Genomic DNA, 23,555 nt, shown 5'->3' on the forward strand with positions numbered 1-23,555 from the left:
GCAACGGAGGCAGGATAATTTCATTTATAAACATAGTCCTTTCAATCTGAGTTGATCCAGAGTCTAAACTACCATGCAGAGTAACCCTATGCATGTTGACTCCAAAGTAAACCCCACTCTGCACCCTGGGGCTTGCACCTAGGAAAGTGGACATAGGATTGCAGCCTCAGGAAATGAGCCTCAGAGCATTCTATATGGTGTTTTTATCATTATGCTGCATAAATTATGTTCTTAATGTTGTATACCACCCGGGGATCTTTGGACAAAAGGTGGTATATAAATCGAAGTAATCCGTGCTATTTTTCTAGACGAGGAGTTGCCAGAACTCGCCATGAATTTCTCCCCTTGTGGGAAAATTTAAATGCCTGCCGTACCAGTGAGTCTGTTTTCACTGTTGGCAGTCCTTTCAGTACTGTTGCTGCTGCCGGGCAAATGGGTCCTATCGTGACAGGACCCTGGGCTTTCATGGCAGCACATCATTGTGGGGAAGGTAGGATTTTGGCTGTGTTGGGGGCTGCAGTGCTCATATCAGGCCTTCAAAAAATAAAGGGGTTTGGAGGCCCAATGTCACTAGTGTTGGCCCCTATCAAGGTCTGTGGAATGGGTAGCAAGGCCAGAGGCTGATCCAGGGGGAACAGGGAACAATTTGTGGGGTTTTGTGCCTCCCTCGGAGTCCGAGCTGGACAGGAGCACCTGGCGGGTTCCAGGGCCGCAGGGTTTGCTCAGGTATTCTGCATGCTAGTGCCAAATCCGGTTCCCCATTTTAATTCAACATCTGAGGCTGTGCCCATGTTGCCCTTAAAAAAGAAAGAAAGAAAGAAAGAAAGCTGAACATAGTTGGGGTATACATGCAAAAATTGTCCCCACTGTCAGCAGCCCCTGCAATGTATAGGCCCATCATTGATGAAGACCATAGGTCTAGCATGGCATGGCATTTCCAGACAGACATGGGATGAAACCCTGAAAAGTGACTTTTAATCATTGTCAACGACACTGAGCTAGATGGAGCGATGGTCGGACTCGGCCTAAGTCGCTTCCTGTGTTCTTATGGCACATACATGCAACTCTTGTCATCACACGGCAGTCATTTTGCTAGTCACCTAATCCGCTTGGTCTGTTCTGTAGTTGCTGAAAGAAGAAAAATAGATCTTCTGTGCATGGGATCTCATTGCTATAACGCGCCAACACATAATGGCCTTGAAATAAAAGGAAGCAACCGTTATCGTGGCCCTTTGTGGCCACTTGATGAACTGAAGAGGCAGGTTTTCAAAAGATACTCAGCACCATGAATGCAGGGATCCTTTCAGAGGGTGTTTTCAAGCCACAGAAATACTTCAAAAGGGTTTCCCTGCCAACTTCTCTTTCTTTTCTTTTCCTCTGCTTGCAACGCCTTCGGAAAGAATAAGGAACTCTATAGTGTGCAGATTATCTCAATTGCTGTTGTCAGTAGCTCTCACCGGAGCAACAGCTGCAATCAATATCTCTGGCCAATAAATATAGCAGGCAATGCCGAGTAGAAGCATATTTCATTTTACAGTCACAGAATATTTGATAGTGTGATGTCATTAGGTACCTGGTTAGACCCCCAAAGCATTTTTTTTTAAAAAAAAATCTTATTATTACGGTAGTCACATAGTGCTTCTGAGTGTTCAAAGCATTTCACAGTCGTTTTCTCAGTGAACCTTGCAGGAACTCTGTGACTTAATTAAGGGGAGGCTATGGGAGAGAGAGGCTTGCCTAAGTCATCTTCATGAGGGCATGGCACCAGTGGCATTTCATGTGTTAAGTAATAATAATTAATAATAGTATTATTTATATTCTGCCCAATGGACACTCCCATGACAAATAATTCCAGCCAGGTGAGAGAGAACCAGTAAGTAAGTTATGCCCCATGGAGCAGCGATGTATCTCAACCAGTGGTAGGAAATTTTGAAGATCTAAGCATGTATGTGGGGTCTTAAGGGAAGAGATAATCATTGGACTATTTCAATGCACTCTATGTTGGGCTACCTTTGAAAGTGATTCGGAAACTACAACTAATCCTGAATACGGCAGCTAGGCTGGTGGCTGGGAGTGGCTGCCGGGACCATGTAACACCGGTCCTAAATGATCTTTACTGGCTCCCAGTACATTTCCGAGCACAATTCAAAGTGTGGGTGCTGACCTTTGAAGCTCTAAACGTCCTTGGCCCAGTATACCTGAAGAAGCATCTCTACCCCCATCATTCAGCCTGAGGTCCGCTTCTGAGGGTCTTCTGGCAGTTCCCTCGCTGTGAGAAGTGAGGTTACAGGGAACCAGGCAGAGAGCCTTCTTGGCATTTGCGCCCTCCTTGTGGGACCCAGGTGGCGCTGTGGTTAAACCACTGAGCCTAGGGCTTGCTGATCAGAAGGTCGGCGATTTGAATCCCTGTGACGGGGTGAGCTCCCGTCGCTTGGTCCCAGCTCCTGCCAACCTAGCAGTTCGAAAGCACGTCAAAATGCAAGTAGATAAATAGGAACCGCTACAGCGGGAAGGTAAACGGCGTTTCCATGTGCTGCTCTGGTTCACCAGAAGTGGCTTAGTCATGCTGGCCACATGACCTGGAAGCTGTATGCCGGCTCCCTCGGCCAATAATGCGAGATGAGCGCGCAACCCCAGAGTCGGTCACGACTGGACCTAATGGTCAGGGGTCCCTTTACCTTTTACCTGTGGAACACCCTCCCATCAGATGTCAAGGAGATAAAGAACTACACTACTTTTTGGAGACATCTGAAAGCAGCCCTGTATCAGGAAGGTTTTTTTTAATGTTTGATGTTTTATTACGTTTTTATATTTTGCTGGAAGTTGCCCAGAGTGGCTGGGGAAACCCAGCCAGATGGGCAGGGTATAAACAATAAAGTTAGCAGCAATAGTATATCCAGGTTGCAGGTTACTTAGGGCAAGGGTGGGGATGGGAACCTGTGGCCCTCCATTGTTGGATTATCACCTCTGGCTATTGGCTGTGCTAGCTGGTGTCCAACATCTGGAGGGTCACAGTTTCCCCCTCCCTGGTTTAGGGTCTTAAAATTAAAATCCAATACTTGGCTCTGATGTGAGTTGCGGGTCAATGCAGACACTATCATAATGGTGTCTGTAGTGTTTAAAAAGGAAGCCCTCGTGACCAGGATGTGAAGCAGGAACTAGAGCGTTACCTTCAACCTGGATGTTCCTCCATCGCTAGGTGCTTTCTGCAGTAGACTAGGGATGCGGGTGGCAATGTGGTCTAAATCAGTGTTTCTCAACCAGTGTGCCTCCAGATGTTTTGGGACTACAACTCCCATCATTCCTGACCACTGGTCTTGCTAGCTAGGGATGATGGGAGTTGTAGTCCCAAAACATCTGGAGGCACACTGGTTGAGAAACACTGGTCTAAATCACTGAGCCTCTTGGGCTTGCCAATTGGAAGGTTGGCGGTTTGAATCCCTGTGACAGGGTGAGGTCCGGTTGCTCTGTCCCAGCTCCTGCCAGCCTAGCAGTTCAAAAGCACACCAGTGCAAGTAGATAAGTAGGTACCACTGCGGTGGGAGGATAAATGGCGTTTTCGTGCGCTCTGGTTTTCCATCACAGTGTTCCGTTGCGCCAGAAGCGGTTTAGTCATGCTGGCCACATGACCCGGAAAGCTGTCTGTGGACAAACACCGGCTCCCTTGGCCTGAAAGCGAGATGATGAGCGCCACAACCCCATAGTTGCCTTTGACTGGACTTAACCGCCCAGGGGTCGTTTACCTTTACCTACACTAGGCATGATCACTCCACATTGCTTGGTTTAGCTTATAAACCAATATCTAAAATAACAAAGCTGCTGGGTTTCTTTTTAATAACTCCTTACACTAAAGTCTTCTGATGAATTCTATGATATCATAAAGGTCACTGCTGATTGAGCCTTTGGGAAGATCTCATCAGGCCCTCCAAGTGTCCCTGTTTTCCCGGGACAGTCCCGGATTTACAGAAGCTGTCCCAGTTTCTTATTTGATCCCAGAATGTCCCGCTTTTCCTTAGGATGCCCCTATTTTCATCGGAGAAATGTTGGAGGGTATGGCGCCATGCAACCCCTGAGCCAAGGTGATATGTAACTATACAACCTTTTGAAGACATATGATTAGAACAACATGCTTGCATTCCAGTCCAACTGAAATATCTGAATACTCATCAGCAAACACACCTTTTCGACATTTATTGGTATAAGTGGTGTTGTCCACACATACATAAAAATCATAGGCTTGTGTCCATTTGCTCTTAGGATAACTTCTCTTTGGTGTTACTCAGTGGTGAGGGAAATACACTCTACACCTGCTCAGAGGCATCTCAATCTACTCTAAGTTCCGATGTGTTATCGTTGAGCCTTGGCACTGAAATAGATACCAGGTCTTAAAAGCTCACAACTTAGGATCAAAGCTCTTGTGCCTGTTTGGTTTAGCTCTCCCATCCCTTGGATGTCACAATTGACCCCCAGAGGAGTATAAATGAAACTTTCCCACTGTACTTGACCCGCAGTATATTATCCTACTCAGTAAAGGATTGTTTGATGGCGTTTGAAGACAAACACACTTCCAACATTTGATTAAAATGACCTTGGAGACTGTTATGTACTGAGCTGAATCCTAGAACAATAGGATTCAGAATCAGCGGGAGCTACCCAATCCTACTCCAGGTGGAAGTGAATCCTCAACCTGATTGGCCTGCTGGAGCAGCCAATCAGGCGGCTGGCAGAAGTGAATCTGCTACCTGATTGGCCTGTAGGAGCAGCCAATCAGGCTGCAGGCAGAAGTCAATCCACAATATAATTGGCCCACAGGTGTAGCCCTGAAGTAGCCAATCACGCAAGGCCCATTGTGTAAATAATGTATATAAGCAGATGGTTTGGGGAAAAGAGCGATTCGTCTTCTCTTCTCCTCCTTGATGACTATGAGCTGAATAAAGAGCATGAAATTCACTCTTGACTCCGAGTATATTTCAGAGACAATTAGGACTCAATTAAGGTGAATGAGGAGGTGAAACTCCGCTTGCCCAAGGTATTTGGGTAGTGAATGATCCCCACGTGTTTAAAATTGCCCTTAAATGACACAATTGCTGCCTTATATTGATGTGGAGAAGGCGTTGTCTTTGTCTATTTAAATAATAATAATCACCCCTCCAAGTGATTTGAGGGACGTGCTTCAGGAAAATATCAGCCCCTCCCCCACCATACCATCCTTGTATTATCAACAATAGTGTTACAAATGTCATTTTTTTTAATTCAATAAATCTAATGTTGACCCTCATATATGATTAATAAAGGGAGGGGGTTGTAAGCAGGGGAGTTAGATCTGGCCAGTCCTCAGTCTTAACTAGCAGGCTCCTTGCCCTCTCATTGGGAGTCTGCTTTGCATTTGAGGAGATAGAATCACAGAATGGTGGAGTTGCCAGGGACCACCAGGGTGATCTAGTCCAACCCCCTGCGATGCAGGGATCTTTTTGCCCAACATGGGGCTTGAACCCACGACCCCGAGATGAACAGGTCTCCCACTCTGCCAACTGAGCTGCTACTACCTCAACTCCGTTTGTTGTCCCCTCTCTCTGATTGTTGCTGCTCCATCAGCCACCCAAAGGGCTGATATATCAACAGTGAATCAGATGAAACAAGTAAGTCAGCAGTGTGCTCAACATAAGGGAATCTAGCGAGAACACAGACAGATCAAAAGCTGCCCAGCTAGCTAGTGCTGATTGAGCTGCCCTACAGGAGCTACGCCTCATTTAATTTCCCTGCAATGTGGCCGGATGAAAAGAGGGCTGAAATTGACATGAGTAACATGCGCTGGTGCTCATTCAGCCTGCAGTTTTTGAAATTAATTAATCTGTTTAGATTTCTGATTCTGTGGTCCATGGTACAGGTGTTTGTTTGTTTTTTAATGTGCTTCTACTAACTACTAACTGTAGGTTAAACCACAGAGCCTAGGGCCTGCTGATCAGAAGGTTGGGTGAGCTCCTGTTGCTTGGTCCCAGCTCCTGCCAACCTAGCAATTCGAAAGCACATCAAAGTGCAAGTAGATAAATAGGTACTGCTACGGCGGGAAGGTAAACGGCATTTACGTGCATTGCTCTGGTTCGCCAGAAGCGGCTTAGTCATGCTGGCCACATGACCTGGAAGCTGTACGCCGGCTCCCTCGGCCAGTAAAGCGTCCATGACTGGACCTAATGGTCAGGGGTCCCTTTTTTACTAACTTTTTTACTAACTTTAAGTTTTATATATTTCCTTATTTTCCCTTAAAATATGCATTACAAATGATAAAAAGCTTACAAAGGTACAGTATTTGTAAGCCTTTTAACGCCAGACTCTCTAAACCGCAATTGAAAATAGGACAAAAAAGAGTTGTGATGAATGAAATAAAGGCCATATGTTATGCTATTTTCTTTTCTTTTTTGGAATAAGTTCCATTAGAGTTTATAAAGAGAGATACAAAACTTAATACCAAATATACATTTTTATCCAACATTAAATATAATAAAAACATGGAGGAAAAGAGGAAAAGAAAAGGGAAGGAGGAGAAAAGAATTTAAAAGAGAGAGAAAAGAATTTAAAAGAGAGACTAGAAAAGATAAAATACAGAAATTAAAGAACTTCCCATTTTTCATCTGTCCAATATATATAAACAATAGTCACTTCATCTGCCCCAATATAACACTCAACAAAACCATTTTCTATAAACCAACATTATCTTCAATCCCCAAATCCGTATGTTAGGGTTGCCATGTTTCAAACAGTGAAGTCTGTTGATTTTAACAACTATTCTTCCATTGCTGGTAATCGTCTTTCCATCTTTCTGCATATAATAGTCTCGCCACCGTAAACATATATTGAAACAAAGTTCCATAGCCCTTTTTCTAATTATATATCCATAAGTACAAGCAGGGAGAGCTCTCGCTTGAGCATACCCTGTGCAGTTTTTATCCTTTTTCTTTTGCACAGCTGAGTCCCATGCATACCACATGACTAACCTGCTTTTGAAACTCTCCTCCCTTAAAAAAAAAAAGGTTCATGTAGATTTGCAACTGCTGCACTTTGGGAAACTGCAAGTCTAAAGCTACCATGGCTGTGCAAAACTAGTATAATGCTTTGGATCTAGGCAGGCCATCATAATTTTGGGGTCAGCCCAGCATATCTGCTAATATTACTCATTCTGCTTGTTTTTAATATGTACTACTGATTTCTGTTGTTGCACTGCTTTCTGTTTGGTTTTTTAATGGCCTACGAATAGAACCATTTTTAATATTTAAAATATATATTTCTTCACAGAAACTAAGGGATTTAACGTATGGCCTGAAGAGATAACTGAAAGCTCTGAGGTGGAAGTGGCAGCCACGGTGAGTTGATATGAACCTTCTTGTAAGCCTATGTTTTCCTAAATGCCCTGTGGTAACCAGTACTGAGAAAGGGCCATTTTTTGCCTCGTAGCTTCTATAATATTACAATCTGGATGTTGAATAAAGAGTTAACTTCACTATCTGCTGACCTGCATGTGACTCCAGCCCTTACAGAGTGTCTACAGTATTTTGGTTTTAGTTGTGTTTTATATGTATTTGCTGCTTTTGTTTTCAGCTGCTTTTAATGATCATAGAATCATAGAATCATAGAGTTGGAAGAGACCACAAGGGCCATCCAGTCCAACCCCCTGCCAAGCAGGAAACACCATCAAAGCATTCTTGACATATGCCTGTCAAGCCTCTGCTTAAAGACCTCCAAAGAAGGAGACTGCACCACACTCCTTGGCAGCAAATTCCACTGCCGAACAGCTCTTACTGTCAGGAAGTTCTTCCTAATGTTTAGGTGGAATCTTCTTTCTTGTAGTTTGAATCCATTGCTCTGTGTCCGCTTCTCTGGAGCAGCAGAAAACAATCTTTCTCCCTCCTCTATATGACATCCTTTTATATATTTGAACATGGCTATCATATCACCCCTTAACCTTCTCTTCTCCAGGCTGTAGTGTACATCGCTTTGAGCAGCTTGTTTAGAAGGTGATTAATAAATCGATGATGATGATGATGATGATTGATAGGGCTTCTGGCACTCACTGCATTGATAAGACACATATCTCCTCTCTCTCTCTGTAGACATGGCCCAGAAGTTTTAAGAGGGAAGCACAATTGCTCTCTCGCCCTTCCTGCAGAACAGCCAAAGCCGCACTCACACAAACATCCATTTGCAGGGCACACAAGTGCTGTCAGTTCTCAAACTGCTGATTGCTACCTGAGATATTTTAAGCGCCCCACTTTTCTCTGAAGGGAAACAACTTGGGAATATTGCCAGCTACTGCTTTAAGCCTCAACTATGAATATCAATGGAAGTTAGATGCCCTTCAAGGGCATGATGTGAGCTGTCAAATGTGCTAACGTTTTCCAATTAGTTGGGGTGGGGTGGGGAGGTAAGTTTTTCAAAGCCAGCCATGAATCGCAAATTAGTGAAAAGTATTTCAGTTATGCCTCCCATACTCCCATAAAAAAGGCAGCTGAAAAAGGAGGAAGGGAACACCAGCACATTCACATGCCCCCGGGGTCTTTTGCTGGAAGGATTTTCCCTGTTTTTGTTTGTTTGTTTTCCAAAAGTGTCGCTTTTTAATAAAGAGCCTTTATTGAATAAGGAGGTTTAATTACATTGGCAACACTTTCCAATAGGGAAGCTGACTCAGTGGTATTCATGATGTGATGTGAGCAAAATCAGCAAAACACTTTTGCAGAGAAAACAAACAGAATAGTGGAGCAACGTCAGAGGCCTGCTAGCAAGCCAAACCTTCATTTTAATAATAATAATAATAATAATAATAATAATAATAATACAGTGGTACCTCTGGTTACGAACTTAATTTGTTCTGGAGGTCCGTTCTTAACCTGAAACCATTAGCTAATGGGGCCTCCTACTGCCGCCGCACAATTTCTGTACTCATCTTGAGGTAAAGTTCTTAACCCGAGGTACTACTTCCGGGTTAGTGGAGTCTGTAACCTGAAGTGTTTGTAACTCGAGGTGTTTGTAACCCGAGGAACCACTTGTAAAGTTACTCAGATCAACCCCAGAATTTGCATGCCAACAGAGTGATTTTTCATCTACTATATTACAGTCTAATTATCTGTGCACACATTATATTGAAGAGGTTAGACCACATTATCCAACAGATCATGCCTATTTAACATGCTGTTGTCACTGTTGCATGGCTTATCAAACAACTAAATTGATGGGCTTTGTTTTGAGGGAGAAACATTGATGCCCTTGACATGGATGCATCTGAAATGCTGGATACAGCAATACTTTTAGCGGCTAGATGACACTTGCATGTGGATGGAAGTGGTTTCTTTTTTCCTCCATGTGCCACAAGACATCCTTTATGCCAGGGGTGTCCAAACTTTTTTCAAAGAGGGCCAGATTTGATGAACATGCGTGAGGGCCGACTGAAGGGCCGACCAAAGTTGTTGACCTTCTTTTAGGATTGAAGTTGTTGAGCTTTCTTTTAGGATTTTACCATTCCTCTGCCAGTGGCAAATGGCCCTGTCATTGGGTATAGCGAAATAAGGGGACAGCGCCCCCTGGTTGTTCCTCCTAAGGCCCCTTGGTCAGTCCCCTCTAGTGCTCCCCACAGTTGGTAACTGGGGTGGGGCTTGGCTGCAGCAAATGCCTTCTGGCAGCAGCAGCATCACTGCATACCCCCCCCAAATGTCCCGATTCTCCAGGGACAATCCCGGAATTAACAAAGCCATTCTGGCTTCTGATTTGATCCCGGAATGTCCCTATTTCCTCTGCCAGTGCAGCCACTGCTGAGCTCGGAGAGGAGGATAGGTCAGCGCTTGTCATGCACGGCTGCAAGGAAGCACTCTGTTGGCCCTGCCCTGTGTGATGGACCAGTTCTGAAAGGCGGGAAGAAAGGGGGAGTGGAGCAGAGCGCAAGGAGTCTTGATTTTTTAAAAAATACGTTTTGTGCATCTGCATCCAATCCTGCCCCTTTCTAATACTTGTTTATTGGAGCATGTTTTTCTTTTTGTTAATCAAAGAATAAAATAAAATAAGATCGGGATTAAAGGGTTTTCTCACGGCGGTGGAGGGTGTGTGTGTATTCTGTTTGTGTAGTTGTGGTGGCATAATTGCCCTTCCTCTGATAGGAAATGCTCTGCAGGGGAGGAGAGAGACAAAAAAAAATGGGGGTTCGAGGAGGGTCAGTTGAGGGGGAGTGAGAAAAGTCGCAATTTTCATCTGAGGAATATTGGAGGGTATGTTACTTGTGTTTACTAGGAGGGGGAAGGGGCCAAGTTTGGGATTGTGCAGCGCACCAGCAGAGCCAATCTGATTGTCCCAGCAGTGCGCTCCCACAGATTGCCTAGCCATGCTTGAACGCATGTGCACCGCACTGGTGACACTGATTCTGTTAAACAACACCAGCTTCATTGAAGACCACCTGTTAAAGCAAGTAGGGGAACCAGCGACCTTGCAGATGTTGTTGGACTCTACCTCCCACCAACCTAAGCGAGCATGGTTAATGGTCAGGGATGATGGCAGTGGTACTCTAGCCACATCTGAAACCCCACAGGTTCCCTTTTCCTTGGGCATAGCAAACTGTACTGCTGGCCTGTGGAACACTGTCTGCAGAATATTGATACACCCAAGGACAGAGAAATTCACCTTCCCTAGTTAAATTCAGTGATGGCAGTTGAAGGATGGAGGGGCATTGACTGAAGATTGGCTGTTCAGGGCAGAAGGTTGGATTTATTTCCCTTCCTTATACTTCTTCCCCTGCTGAACAGCTGGTTGGAAGCGTTCAGAGTATCTAACCCGGGAGATTTGCTTGTGTAGGTCTGGATTTGGCTTGTTGTACCTTTAGGGTTCTATTAGCAATTCAGCTTTCATTTCTGGAAGCTACAGTTCAGAAACAAGGAAGAAAACTTGTAGGTGGCGCTGTGGGTTAAACCACAGAGTCTAGGGCTTGCTGATCAGAAGGTCGGCGGTTCGAATCCCTGCGACAGGGTGAGCTCCCGTTGCTCGGTCCCAGCTCCTGCCCACCTAGCAGTTCGAAAGCACGTCAAAGTGCAAGTAGATAAATAGGGACCGCTCCGGCGGGAAGGTAAACGGCGTTTCCGTGTGCTGCTCTGGTTCGACAGAAGCAGCTTTGTCATGCTGGCCACATGACACGGAAGCTGTCTGCGGACAAACGCTGGCTCCCTCGGCCTATAGAGCGAGATGAGTGCCGCAACCCCAGAGTCGGACACTACTGGACCTGATGGTCAGGGGGACCTTTACCTATACTTCTTCCCCTGCTGAACAGCTGGTTGGCAGCGTTCAGAGTATCTAACCCAGGAGATTTGCTTGTGTAGGTCTGGATTTGGCTTGTCATATCTTTAGGGTTCTATTAGCAATTCAGGTTTAATTTCTGGAAGCTACAGTTCAGAAACAAGGAAGAAAACTTGTAGGCGATGCACGCCATCTATTTCAGTTATATTATCCCTTTTTACCTACTTGATTGGGAAAGAGTGAGTTAACACACGCCTCTGCCGTAGTGTCTTGGGAATCCTCAGTTTATGAGACACTAAGCTAATTTCATTGTGTGCAGCCTGCTATTTCGGTTGCGGAACGGAAATCTAATCTGTGTCTGCCTGAGTTCAGAAGAGAGAGGAGCACACAAGAAAAAGCCTCTCACTCAGAGATCATATGATGACCAGTAGATTTACTGCATTCCAATAGACTGCGTATACATAAACCACATGCTTCATCCCATCACTCTTTCTAGGTCCCACAGTTATGATTATAGTGGATGCCTTTGAAGTAAATAGCACTCCCTGTCTCTTTCTGGTTGCTGATTTCTGGATGTCATTCAGTGGCAGTTTCAGAGCACTGAAGAAGTTACTTTAAGTCTCATCTACCTAAACAGCAATGCACAAGCATCATTTTCGTTGTCACTAGCTGTAAGCTGTGAACAGGATGGCACTTCCTACCACGCCCGTAACAACTATTATAAGAAATTATCTTCTCGGCATTCATTTTGGAGGTGGTCACAGCTGCATGGAATGAGATGGATTCATCTGGCCAAACTTGGCCCTCCAGCTGTTTTCGGACTACAACTCCCATCATCCCTAGCTAACAGAACTAGTGGTCAGGGGTGATGGGAATTGTAGTCCCAAAACAGCTGGAGGGCCAGGTTTGGCCATCACTGATCTACTGTAATGGGTTTCCTCTCCCCCCCCCCCCAAAGGCTTTAGCAGACTGGAGAAAGAAGGAAGAGCTTGCTATGTGAATGATAGGTTATTTTCTTTCATTTACAAAGCCTACCTCTTCATTGTTGTGGGACAATGTGAGGAGGTAGCAAGGGATGGGATACTTTATTCAACATTGCCAGACAATTAGCCAGCATTTATTGTTGGGGTTGGGGTGGTTTGGCATTGCAATTGCTCTGGGTCAGGTCCAGGGCCGTCTTAAGCATATCTGGTGCAGTGGTGCAGAGATCCCTCCGGCGCCCCGCCCCCCCAGTTCCCAGAGTTGCCGACCATTTTTTTAGGGAGGACGGCACAGCCGGCAGCGCGCCCAACTTTGTGGGGCTGGAGGAGGCGGGCAGCAGCTGGAGGGCAGCTCCTCCGGCAGGGAAGAGGCGGAGGCTGGACGCGGCGGCTCCCGGCTCAGCTGGCCACTTTGTGCCGTGGTGGCCACAGCAAGCGGAGGCTCTGGGCGCAGCGCTGCTTCGGCACAGCATGGCGGAGGCGGCCGAGGATGGCGAGCTGATGCCAGGAGGCACCGTGTCCAGCTTCTGCCTCTTCCCTGGCGCCCTCCATATCTTGGCGCCCTGCACCACAAGCCTCTATGGGTAAGACGGTCAGGTCAGGTGGCTCTACCACGGCTGTCAAGGCATCCAGTGACGCTGAAGTGGGACTCTCCCCTGACGAGCTGCTCAGCCCCTCCTTGGCATCTAGATCAGTGGCTCCCCCTCCCCAGGATCCAGTTTGGCACACTTGTTCCGTTACTCCACTGACCAGACCCTGCCAAGGCCCCTCCACAGGGCTCATGGCATTGGGCAGCAAAATGGCGAAGGGAAGTTAGTTTAAATGGATGGACGCTGGGGTGAAAGATCCCAAAGATCAAATACCTCGAGGGCTGTCACATGGAAGAGGGCACAAGCTTGTTTTCTGCTGCTCTGGAGGGTAGAACTTGAACCAATAGCTTCAAGTTACAAAAAAGGAGATTCCGACTAAACATCAGGAAGAACTTTCTGACAGTAAGAGCTGTTCAACAGTGGAATGGTCTCCCTTGGGAGGTTGTGGACTCTCCTTCCTTGGAGGTTTTTCAGCAGAGGTTGGATGGCTGTCTGTCAATGGTTGCGTTAGCTGAGATTCCTGCATTGCAGGAGGTTAGACTAGATGAGCCTTGGGGTCCCTTCCAACTCTACAATTCCAGCATTCTATTATCCTGACTAGCCAGCTAGGGAGGTTTATACTCAAAATCACTTGCAAATCACTTGAATTCATGCAAAGGCTTCATCCTAGCAAGTTATAAGCAAGCAAAAGAATTTGAAAGGGAGCACCCAAACTCTCCACAGCGACACCTGTTGCAGCAAGGAGCAGCTGTTCTTTCGCCTACAGCAGCTTTTATAGGGACCAGCTGTCCAAGGGAGGTTTGCCTTCAGCCACATGTCAAATAAAGGCATGAAAAGATGCCAGCTGTTTGTCCATTTCGAAGAGCCCTGTTTTCTTCCTTCCTTTATGTTCTCAAATTTGGGGATACATGAATTCTTAGTAAGCAAAATCACCCTTGCCACTTTCTTTCCCTGGCTAAGGGGGAAGGCTATTGCATTGTGCTCTGACACCCCATGTCATTTGTTGGTTGCTGGACTGCATCACTTTTGGAACATGAGAAGATTTAAAAAAACACCATTAGAGATCATTCAAACTTCTAGGCTGCAATCCTTTACCTACTTAACTAGGGCGAAGCCCCACTCACTCAGTGGGACTTCTGAGTAGATATGTAGTAGGCAGTGCTTTTCCCCCAGAAATGTGCCGGTGTGCAGCTCCGGCACCTCTCAGGTGGGCGCGATTGCAGGCCAACATTCCCCCAACAGCTTCTTGACTTTACGTACTTCTGGGAAGCCCAAAAAGAACATTTCAAGTCAAAACGGAAGCTGACCAGCACGTGCGAGTCTATACTTTCTTTTTAGATCTATGTCCTAGTTCCTAGCCACTCCTAGTCGCAATTGGGCAGGGCCGGGCCAATTCATATTTCTTCAATCCGTCTCCCATGTAGCAGTGGCAGGCTTTCAGCTTTCCAGCTAAGCTTCTACTGATGCACATACGCATGTCTCCACAAGGGCCCTTCCGAGCTGCCCTAGCCATCCGTCTGTATCCAAGAGAATGAGGGAGACGGGGATGCATTTATTTGACCTGCACCAGAACCAGGGGTGACCTCCAAACCAGCTAGGGAAACATATTGCTGTAGTTGTAAGCACCTCTGCGGTCAGTGAACGCGGCTGTTGTAAAACCAGCGGCTGTTCAGGACTGTCCCTGAGTCACATGACGACTTACTGGAACAACGGCATGGTGAGTTCCAGTACCTATTTTTCTTGGTGGTGGTGGGGAACGACACCACTGGTTCTGTGTAAAGGATTTCTCTTTGTAGTTGCTCACCTGCAGTCTGGAAAATTGGTGCAACTAGCAAAGAAGCTGAATTTTGCCTCTGGGGCAGTGCCAGATTAACGTATAAGCTATAGCTTAGGCTATACAGTGGTACCTCTACTTACAAATAACTCTACTTACGAATGTTTCTACTTACGAACGGAGCTCCGTCCGCCATCTTGGATGTGGTTTAGGTAGGATTTTTTCTACTTACGAATTTTTAGATAGGGTTGCTTCTACTTACGAATTTTTTCTCCCAATGCATTCCTATGGGATTCAATTTACAATTTTTTCCGACTTACGAATGTGCGTTCGGAATGCATTAAATTTGTAAGTAGAGGTACCACTGTATGTATAACGTATGTTAGGATTCATACCCCGTCTGCAGTCATAGGGTTATTGTGTATCATATGACTGTATGTGTTTTCATTCCCACAGAGTGGAAGTGACGTAGACAGGATGTTTACGTGGGACTGTTGTTCCTTTGTTCTTTCTCTTTACTGGCTGTTATGCCAAAGAGAGGGAGCCATGATGTAGAGCTCCCAGTTTGTTTATATGTAAATAAAGCAGTTTAGCCTTATTTACTGACTTGTGTGTTGTTCATCAAGTTTGTGAGAGCAATCGCATATTTGGCCTGTGGGACCAGTCTGACAACTGGCCCCCGGGACGGCCGAATTACTGACAACGTATAGGCTTACGTATAACAAGCTATAGCTTAGGCCCCACTCTCTTGGGGGCCCCCCAAAAATTGAAGGAAAAAACTGGATGTATACATTCCCTAAATATAAGATATAAAACAAATAAAATAAAACCTACATACAGCAACAGTGTTTTGTGTTGTGTAGGCTCCTATGATGTATGTAATGCCCCCCCCCCCTGCTAGCCTGCTCCCTAAAATATCACTGGTTTGCTCATTTCTATATATAAGGTGCCTCCATTCTGCATGGACTGGTTGCACGGCAACATGCGCAAATGGCTTTAGATACCTATTGTTGTTGTTGTTGTTTAGTCGTTTAGTCGTGTCCGACTCTTCGTGACCCCATGGACCATAGCACGCCAGGCACTCCTGTCTTCCACTGCCTCCCGCAGTTTGGTCAAACTCATGTTCGTAGCTTCGAGAACACTGTCCAGCCATCTCGTCCTCTGTCGTCCCCTTCTCCTAGTGCCCTCCATCTTTCCTAACATCAAGGTCTTTTCCAAAGATTCTTCTCTTCTCATGAGGTGGCCAAAGTATTGGAGCCTCAGCTTCACGATCTGTCCTTCCAGGGAGCAAGATACCTATTAGGTCCATAAATTACCATATAGCATATGTTACTACCTGTAGTATAGTTACTACCTGTAACTGGAACTATGGAAGGCACCACATTGAGCCGTACGGTATCTGAAGAAGTGTGCATGCACACAAAAGCTCATACCAATGACAAACTTAGTTGGTCTCTGAGGTGCTACTGGAAGGAATTTTTTTATTTTTTATTTTGTTTCGACTACATCAGACCAACACGGCTACCTACCTGTAACTAGACATATAGCATATATTCAACACAAAAAACAGCAACAATTTGTTGTTGACAAAGGACAACTGGACATATAAAGGGCCCCATTACCTTCAGTAGCTTAGGGCCTCATCAGACCTAAATGTGGCCCTACCCTGAGGTTATTATGCTAAGCATACACTGCCTTGTAAGTTCTGTTGACTATAGCAAGACTTCCACATAATTATATATTTAGGGTTGGGTTGTAAAAGTCACAGCTGGGAAGTGGCAATCCCCCTGGAGAGAATCCTCACATCTCTACAGAATTTATTAATGAATACATGGTGTCCTTCCAGAATCTACAGCCTCCCATACTGCTTCTCTTTTACCGACTACCCTGTGTGCTTGTGATATTAGATATTCCTATGTTGCAATGTAAAGTGCGTATGAAGGTGACCTCCACATTTCCCACAGCTCTGCTGTGTGACTGATGGATTGCCTAGGTTCATTAGACTTTCATGAAACACACAAAGAATGCATCATTCTGTTTCCTTCAAACATAAATATTTCCACAAATCTTTTCCGCATAATTGTATCTGCAGAAGAGCCTAAAAAGGAGTCCTCTAAATTTCCATCTCAAGTATTCATTTATCTTTGCAACCAAAATATGTCCCTCATCCCCAGTGAAGATGAAAACAATTGTTCAGATATGTGTGCTTTGCAGGATCAGACCATGGTCTGCCTTAGGAAACTCACAGAATATGACGACTATGGTCCACCTCACAGCTTGTACTAGCATCTGACACCCACAGATATACTGTTTCTGCACATGGAGGTTCTGCTAAGCTACTGTCCTGCTGATGTTGTTTGCTGATGTTGCTCAGGATTCGATAAAGGCGGCGGGGGGGAGGATTCTGAAGAGCCCCAAATGGAACGAACTGAGTGGAATGGCAATGTGTAAAGTTATGCATGTTTGGCCAAAAATATCTTAATTTCACATATACAGTTATGGGGTCTGAACTGGTGGTGACTGACCAGAAATGAGATAGAAGATAACTCTATGAAGAGTTGTGTGGGAGCTGTGAAAAAGAAAATTCCTTGCTAGCGATCGTTAGGAAAGGAACTGAAAACAACACTGCTGATATCATAATGCCATTACAGTGGTACCTCGGATTAAAAACTTAATTCGTTCTGGAGGTCTGTTCTTAACCTGGAACTGTTCTTAACCTGAGGTACCATTTTAGCTAATGGGGCCTCCCGCCGCTGCCGCGCCGCCGCTGTCTTGCGATTTCTGTTCTCATCCTGAAGCAAAGTTCTTAACCCAAGGTACTATTCTGGGTTAGCGGAGTCTGTAACCTGAAGCATCTGTAACCTGAGGTACCACTGTATACAGATTTATAGTGTCGCCACATTTGGAATACTGCATATAGTTCTTATTGCCTTGCCTTAAAAGGATATTGTAGAATTGGAAAAGGTTCTGAAAACAGCAACCAAAATGATCAGGGGGCAACTCTCCTGTTTGGAAAGGCTGCAGCATTTAGGGATTTATAGTTTAGAGCAGAGGTTTTCAACCTTTTTGAGTCCATGGCTCCCTTGATCAACTACATTCTTTCTGCAGCACCCCTGTGGGGCTTAGGAGCCCAGTTATGTCGCCCCTTGCCTGCAGAGCTGGCAGCCTCTCACCCTTTTTCAAACTCTCTCCCTTGTGGAGTGTTCCCTCAGCCCCCTCTCCTCTCTCCTCTCCTTGGGTGTCCTCCAGACAGCCGCCGCCGCAGGCCCTGGTCCCTGAGCCGCCTCTGTTCTTGGCCAGGGCCGGCGCGTCCATTAAGGTGAACTAGGCAGCTGCCTAGGGCGCCAAAATGGAGGGGGCGCTGGCCAGCCTGCCCGCCGCCCCCCGGTGCTGCCTGGGGCAGCTTCCACTGCGCCTGTCAGCTGTTGAGCCTCGCCACGCCTCTCAGCTGTTTTTTATTTCATTTTTATTTTTTCTGCCTTGTAATTTTTTCCTAGTTTTATTTTTATTTATTTTTATATTTTACTTTTTTATTCCACTTTTATTTTTTCTAAAAAAGGTCAACAACTCTGGGAAATGGGGGGGGGGCACCAGAAGGTGATCTCGCCTAGGGTGCAAAAAAACCTAGCACCGGCCCTGCTCTTGGCAACCAGCACCCCTTAGCCAGCCCCAGAGGCACCATTTGCCTGGGGAGTTTGTAGCCAGGGCTGCTGCAACAAACAGCTGCACAGGCCTTTGGGAGGCAGAGATGCGAGAGAGCATCAGAGGAGGGAGGGAAGGAAAGAGGGACAGCTGCCAGTTGCTGTCCGCGGCACCCCTGACCATCATTCAAGGCATCCCAGGGCGCCACACCACACTGGTTAAATAGCACGTGTTTAGAGAAAAGGCAAGTGGACATGACAAAAGTTTATAAAATTGTGTATGGCATTGAGAATGAGGGTAGCAGTGGGGAGGGGTGTTATCCCTCTCTTGTAGAACTCATGGACTTGTCATGGACTTTGAAGGCACTCAAACTCAGGACGAAAGGGAGAAAAGTGTTAAGAGGAAGACACGCTTGGCTATCCCTCACCATGATCAACTCCCGCCCAGAAACCCATGTCCCCACTGTGGAAGGATGTGTGGATCCAGAATTGGCCTCCACAGTCACTTACGGACTCACTTTTAAAACCGTGTTCATGGAAGACAATCTTATTTGGCTATGAGTGATCGCTGAAGAAGGTGAAGAAGGCATCTGTTTGGTCACTGGGAGTACAGGATCCTGGACTAGATGGGTCATTAGCCAGATCCAGCAGGCTTTTCTTACATTCTTAGTTGCCAGTACCACGTAAGCCTGGAAGAACTGCAGCCTTTTAGTTTTATGCAGGAAATCAGCTGATTGCTGCACCCTGCTACGTGCTTCAGATATCTTTACATGCTGATTTGTGTCATCTTTGAGGGGAACATGTATTTTGCAGATCTGAATCCTTAATAAGCAATAACAACTGCCAATCATCCGTTTTCCATAACTTACCTAATTTTGCATCTGCATTCCTGCCACATTCCAGAATGCTTGGTTCTTAAAACGATCCAGGAATTGTTCCATGTCTCTGCTTATTTTTCAATGCATATCCAAAAGCAAGACGTGAGCATTAAGAAAGTGTAACTTTATTAAAAGCTTTTAAGATAAATTTTGTTCCGCTGCTGCAAATGCAAATCACGGGCAATGAGCAAGGCTTACTAAAATATGCATGATAAAACAGCACTTGATTTCCTCTGTGACTTATTAATAGCCTCCTGCCTAATTAGTATTAATTAAACACACCCTCACACAGGAAATAGTAAAATTGGAACATGGGAGATAGCTTGCTATATTGTGTGGGTCAAGAAAGAAGCATCACCAACATTAAGTTCTGATAAACTGGGGAAGAGGGTCATAGAAGCATAGAACTGCAGAGCTGGAAGCGATCCTGCAATGCAGGAATATGCAACTGTCTCATACGGGGATTGAATCTGCAACCTTGGTATTATCAACACCATGCTCTAACTCAGGCATGTCCTAAATCTGTTTCGGGGGCCTAATCCGGCCTCCTGGAAAAACCTCAACAACTTCAATCCTAAATAAAAGGTTAACAACTTTGGTCGGCCCTCATGGCCCTTCACTTCATCAAATCTGGCCCTCTTTGAAAAAAGTTTGGACACCAGTGATCAAATAGTTCAAGTTTATTAGGTGATCTCCCTGCCATTGAAGATGGGCGTAGTGTAGGGAGGACTTCTGGGGCAATTGCCAAGCCAGCCCTGTCCCAGTCTTGCAAAGCCACTCGGGGAGGGCAGCATGAGAAGGCTGCAATCAAAGGCGCATGGCTGTTGCATCCTTCTCATGCGCCCTCCCTGAGCGGCTTTGCAATGAGTGTTTCCATGGCAGGGTGCAGAGGCCAATGGAGCCTGCTGCGCCAGGCCAGCCCTCACTGCCGAAGCGAAACCAGCCCCAAGCGGCACCATCTGTCTCTGGCAACAGATTTTGAATGAGAGGGAGAGTTGACCCATAGCACACAATCCCCTAGGTCTAGGAAGTCATCTTGCGCATGCCCTGTTGGAAATGAACAGGAGCTGCCCAGTGCACAACAATGCTGTAGCAGAGCTCTCCTTCCTTTTATTATTTACAGTGGTACCTCTACTTACGAATAACTCTACTTACGAATTTTTAGATAGGGTTAGATTAGATTTTTAGATAGGGTTAGATTTTTTCTACTTACGAATTTTTAGATAGGGTTGCTTCTACTTACAAATTTTTTTCTCCCAATGCATTCCTATGGGATTCGACTTACACTTTTTTTTCGACTTACAAATGTGCGTTCGGAACGCATTAAATTCGTAAGTAGAGGTACCACTGTTTATCCTTTGACTTGGGGCTGGTTGCAGCTCCCTCACAGGCATTGCTGCCTTTTAAGGACAGGCGTCACATGGCCCCATTGCGCTGACCCACTCTGCAACACAACAGTCTCCTCCTTTGCTACCTGCAGCCTCCGGACGGTTGTCAAGGGCAGCTCCAGACAGGCTGCATTCCAGTAGCACTGGGGAGAGGTCACAAGAAGCGGGTGCAGTTGAGGCCAGGCTTTCCCAGTTTGGAACTTAAGCTGGGCATAAAGCACCCTTAGCCATAAAAAACCACTTGAGACAGCAGGGGCAACAGGGGTGCCAACTTGAATAAAATATTGGAGGGGGGGTGATAAGTCCCACGCCACAAAATCGATCACAAAGACACAGCACATGTACACCATTTGAATGAAAAATGGAAATGGCCATCAACGGGGGGGGGGAGGAGGCTGGTCCCCTCAATTATTTTATTGGGGGGCTAGTTCTGTGGAACGCCCTCCCACCAGATGCCAAAGAGAAAAACATCTACCAGACTTTTAGAAGACATCTGAAAGCAGCCCTGTTTAGGGAAGCTTTTAATGTTTAACAGACCATTGTATTTTAATACAGCGGTACCTTGCAAGACGAAAATAATTTGTTCCGCGGGTCGTGCAGTCTTACGAAAATTTTCGTCTTGCGGAAACAAATGGCAGACGGCAAAAAAAGCAGCAAAAAAAAAAGAGCGTCTTGCGAGACACGGCCATAGAAAGCTTCGTCTTGCGAGGCAACAAAGAATCACTAGACACTTTCATCTAGTGAGTTTTTCGTTGTGCGAGGCATTCGTCTTGCGAGGTACCACTGTATTTTGTTGGAAGCCGCCCAGAGTGGCTGGGAAACACAGCCAGATGGGTGGGGTATGCAGTAAATAATAAATTATTATTATTATTATTAGCGATCACTCATAGCTGAATAAGATTGTCTTCCATGAACACGGTTTTAAAAGTGAGTCCGTGTGTGGCTGTGGAGGCCAGTTCTGGATCCACACATCCTTCCACAGTGGGGACATAGGTTTCTGGGTGGGAGTTGATCACGGCAAGGGTTTCTTAGCATGTTTCTCTCTTTCGTCCTGAGCTTGAGTGTCTTCTAAACTCATGACACCTTGGGTAAAGGCTGTTCTCCAATTGCGGGGCTAGTAGTTGGCTCCCAAATTTGAGGGGACCTCAGCTTCTAGGAGTTGGATCCTTTGAGTGGCAAGCTGGAACCCACAAATAACCCTTCTGTTGGCCTATGAAAGATATTGCCCTATGATGGATTTTATTGGGGGGTACCAAGGGTGCCAACTTAAATAAAATATTGGGCGGCCGGGAACCAGGTAAGCCCCTAGCCCCACAAAATCGATCACAAGGTGTAGCACATGCACACCATTTGATTGGCAACTCCCATCAACACTGAGGGGGCCTGGCCCTCTCAATTATTTTATTGGGGGGCTAATAGTTGGCTCCCAAGAGGAGCAAGGGGACCCCAGCCTCTAGGAGTTGGAACCTAGGAGCCTATGAAAGATTATTGCCCTAAGATGGATTTTATTTCATTTCACTTTTTTCCCCATTTGAAGGCTGGCCAGAGCCTTTTCGTTGGCCTTATCCTCGCCATGGCGGTAGGGCGGGGAGCAGCAGCAGCAGCTCTTTCTGCAGGCACGGCGCGAGTCTCGAATGGATGCTGAGGTAACCTGAGAGGAGGAGGAGGAGGAGGAGGCGGCGGCGGCGGCGGCTGCCTCTCGCCCCCACCCTGCCCCAACCCGTGTCGGCAGGCTGCGAACGGAGCGAACGGGGCCGAAAGCAGCGAGCTCCGGTTCGGTTATTTATTATTCAGCAGCAGAGGCGCGAGCCTGAGGAGGGGAGGCGGCGGCGGCAGCGTGGCGAGCTGGCAAAAGAGAGAGCGCGCGCGTTCGCAGCCGGCTTCCATGTCCTGCGGTGAAGCTGCCTCACAACACGCCCACCTCCCTTCCTCACAGACCGGAGAGTGTGGGTTGTGTTACTGCCACTGCCACACTTCCTAAACTTGGAAGCAGCAGCCCGCCACGGAGGCAGGCCGGAGGAGGAGGAGGAGGAAAGAGACGGCTGCTCGCGCGCGTTATCCTGCTTCCCTCCGCGAGCGCCTTGGCGCAGCCAGAGAGAAGAGAGAGAGACTTGACTCGCTTGCTGGACAAGCCGGCGGTAGGAACTGAGGTAGGCAGCTCCTGCTCCTTCTCCTCCTTTCCCTCCGCCTGGGCGCCCAACGCTGCCGCCTCGTGCTCTTCGCTTCGGGGCTTGTTGTGGGGGGACGTGGTGGTGGAGGAGAGCAGCTGTTGGCAAAGGAAGGGCGAAACGGGGACGGGAGGGGAAATAAGAATTGCCCCGCGTCCATCTTTTTCTCCGCGTGATGGAACGGAGGGGTCTGTGCGCGCGCAAGGGAGCAATTGCTGTATGCAACCTCTCGCATGCATTGGGAGAAGGAGGGTCAGGGCTGCGGTCTGGATTGTGTGTGTGTGTGTGTGTGTGTGTGCGTGCACGTGTGTGCGCGCGCGCGCTTGGGGGCCGAGATCCCTTCGCCGCGCCTTAAAATATTTGAGAGAGCCAGCCCCCCCCCCCAAGTTGATGGGCATTGCCATTCAAATTTTTGTGTGTGTGTGTGCAGTGCATCATGTGATCGAATATGTGGGGAGGGGCTTACCTGCCCCCCAATATTTTTTTCAAGTTGGCACCCCTGTGTGTGTGGATGAGGAGGGGGTATTCCCGTGCTCCTGATGGGAAGCCGTGCTGGAGAAGGGGGTGGTGGTGCTGCCATTTCGGGGCAGTTCCGCCCCTCTCTGCCGTCACCCCCCAGGCTCTGGATCTGTGGCCCGCTCACACTTCTCACACACTGAGATTGACTAGCAAGGATGTGCATGCAGGGCCTTGGAAGCCTGTCTGCTGGGAAGAAAGCTGCGTTGAGCTCGGTGCGACTCGCTCCGTGGTAAGAATTGCAGCATTAACTGAGAGGCACGTATCAGGTATGCATGCGAAAGGCACGAAACCTTTTACTTTTCTTCTTTTTTAGAGAGAGAGAGGTGTGTGTGCATGCTTGGGCATCAGATAAACT

At 46.8% G+C, this 23,555-nt stretch overlaps 1 protein-coding gene across 9 annotated transcripts in view; it reads left to right on the forward strand.

The window, feature by feature from the left end:
- The window catches only part of PALM2AKAP2 (PALM2 and AKAP2 fusion), a 228,989-nt gene that overhangs the window by 123,304 nt on the left and 82,130 nt on the right, over nt 1-23,555 (forward strand). For 4 of the 9 annotated variants that reach the window (XM_035097033.3, XM_035097034.3, XM_035097032.3 and 1 more), the window contains one exon: nt 7,291-7,358. In XM_035097033.3, coding sequence (XP_034952924.3) covers nt 7,291-7,358 — 68 coding nt within the window. Of the gene's footprint in view, nt 1-7,290; nt 7,359-22,200; nt 22,664-23,170; nt 23,467-23,555 lie in introns of those variants that run through there. The other 5 variants (XM_088658379.1, XM_035097040.3, XM_035097036.3 and 2 more) reach the window with 5 other exon arrangements.

Source organism: Zootoca vivipara, chromosome 15 (assembly GCF_965207765.1).
Source record: "Zootoca vivipara chromosome 15, rZooViv2.hap1.1, whole genome shotgun sequence".
NCBI classification, from domain to species: Eukaryota; Metazoa; Chordata; class Lepidosauria; order Squamata; family Lacertidae; genus Zootoca; species Zootoca vivipara.